We start from the raw sequence: 2,500 nt of genomic DNA on the forward strand, positions 1-2,500 counted from the left end.
GAGAGAGGGAGAGAGAGAGAGAGAGAGAGAGAGAGAGAGAGAGAGAGAGAGAGAGAGGGAGAGAGAGAGAGAGAGAATGAGCATGAGATAGAAAGAAAGACGGCAAGAGAGAGAGGGAGGAAAGGGGTAGATCTCGTGTGATTGGCTGTCTCCGTCCCCATGTTGAACCCAGTGGGTGATTGGACAGGATGGGGTGAACGGGGTCGAGGCAAAAACTAATTGGAGTTGAGCGTCTGTCAAAACTGGAACCCTAGCACCCTGTAAAGCAGCTGTTGAGCCTCTCACTAGTCTGCCCACAATGTGTGCGGGTGTGGGTGGGGGGAGCGTCAGAGCATGATCTTGCAAATGTCTCCTAATTTCTGGATCTTGTGGTTGGGTTTCGACGTTGGGTAGCAGTGGCATATGGTTGACACTCCAGACACTGTTCCTAATGAACGATGGCAATATGTTGCATACACTCAATGTTGACTTCGTCTGTCTTATTATGTACCGTGTAATTCAGGTTTTTTTTGGGTATACTTTGCAGAATTTGATTGGTCTTTTTTTCATGTCGTACATTTAATTGAATTCACGCTCCAACACGTGACGTGCATGTGCATGTGCGTGCGTGTGCATGTGTTTGTGTGTACGTCTGTGTGTGTTTGTGTGTTTGTATGTGTGTATTAGTGTTACTGTGCGTGTGTGTTTGGGCGTGAATGTGTATGTATGTGTGTTTGTGTGTGTGCCTATGTGTGTGTGTGTGTGTGTGTGTGTGTGCGCGTGTGTGTGTGTGTGCGTGCATTTGTTTGTGGGTGCGTGTGTGTGTGTGTGTGAGTGGTCTTGCTTGCAGACGCGTGCTGTCATACCTGCCGTTGGCGATGCACTCTAGCGTGACCTCCCTCCCGGCCACCACCGTTGTGTTCCTCGGCCCAATCACGATCGCAGGAGACACCAGCTCTGTGTCGGATTCTGAAACGGAGAGACATTGGAGAGACATTAGCCAGACTGAGGAGAGAGAGTGAGAGAGAGAGCGAGAGAGAAAGAGAGTTATACGGAAAGAATTAGCGAGCAAAGAAAGGGAGGGAAGTTGATTAATTTAGGCCACACACATAGTCGTCGGCCCCACACGTCATAATCAAAGCTTTAATTTCATTTACCAAAAGTAATTAAAAAGCTTTCCAAGTTAATGAAAGAAAACGCATTTGGTAAATTGGATTCAAATGGATATGATTCATACCAATTATAAAAAGAAGGGTTAGGGATAGGGCTGTACGAGTGACGGGCGTGACAGACAGATGTTGGGTACATCTGCACCTGCTGCCTCACTGTAGCACCAGGAAATAGGGAGCAGGGAAGGAGCTTTAGGTGGAAGGAGAGGAGGAGACTGTTTGATCTCCTCTTTGAAGGAAGAGGAGGGTAAGGTTGGTAATTGAGTCGCAGGCCGCTCCGTTCGGCCTCTCCTTCTCCTGGCCTCCGTCGCTAACTGACACCATTCTCTCTTTTAATCGAAACGCAACAGCGGAAAAGTCACATCCCACTGTCATGCAATCGAAGACACACGCAAGCATGCCGTACACCCACACACACACACAGATACATGCGCTGAGACACACGGGCGTGCACACACTCAGACAGACACCCACACATGCCATGCCCGAACACGCTCACCCACACAATATATACACACACACCCACACATACACACATATACCCAAGAGACACACACACTCTTACATATAAGAGTATACACCCAGAGCCACACCCACAAACATAGCCCTTCATAAATCTAACACATGCACGTCGACCCACACCCACCCACCGACCCTACCATTCACCCCGTGGGTCATGTGATGTCTGCTACCACTCCTACGTGGAGAAGGAATATCACTGACTAATGGACCAGTGACAAAAGAGAAGAAAGATAACACCTACAAAAACACCACACATTTCGGAAATATCCTCAGACATTTCCGGATCTTGAGGAAGATGAGGTTCATCTCGCGGTGCACTCAAGGCTGCTGGTGGGCCCCCAAACAGAACACATGAGGGAGCTACTTAGCTCCTCTCTGGGCGAACGTCAACCCTCTCTCAGCTCGCGGAACTCCACACAGCGCATTCCAATCATCGACAGCCCTGCGCGCGTAACCTAGGATACCGATGTGTAACCTAGGCTACACATGTGAGCGGCTACAGGCTTGGCACTGCAGTGGTATTAGTTCTACATGAGGAAACAAGCACAGCCATCTCCCCCGACTGAGATAATAATAATGTGTGCTTGGGACACATCCCCAGAGCAGGTACCGCCAAAGTCCCCGAGACCGGCATCATTAAGTGGGTACATGCCTCTTCGCCAACCAGAGCTGTCGGATCATGCCAAGCAACGCAGCAAGGCAGGCCTGGGGGGGGGGGGGGGGGGGGGCTCGATTTGATCTATTTACAAGCGAACTCCAGTCTGTGTTGGCTGTCCAATCAGAGGAGCCCCTGGAGCCGAGAGAGTGTGGGTTTGGACTGTCGAGGGTTC

At 50.1% G+C, this 2,500-nt stretch overlaps 1 protein-coding gene across 1 annotated transcript in view; it reads right to left on the minus strand.

Moving 5' to 3' along the window:
* Positions 1-2,500, minus strand: part of sdk1a (sidekick cell adhesion molecule 1a) — a 99,520-nt gene that overhangs the window by 90,148 nt on the left and 6,872 nt on the right. Inside the window, exon 3 of the mRNA XM_056587257.1 lies at positions 846-948. Coding sequence (XP_056443232.1) covers positions 846-948 — 103 coding nt within the window. The remainder of the gene's footprint in view (positions 1-845; positions 949-2,500) is intronic.

Source organism: Gadus chalcogrammus, chromosome 3, assembly GCF_026213295.1.
Source record: "Gadus chalcogrammus isolate NIFS_2021 chromosome 3, NIFS_Gcha_1.0, whole genome shotgun sequence".
Taxonomy (NCBI): Eukaryota; Metazoa; Chordata; class Actinopteri; order Gadiformes; family Gadidae; genus Gadus; species Gadus chalcogrammus.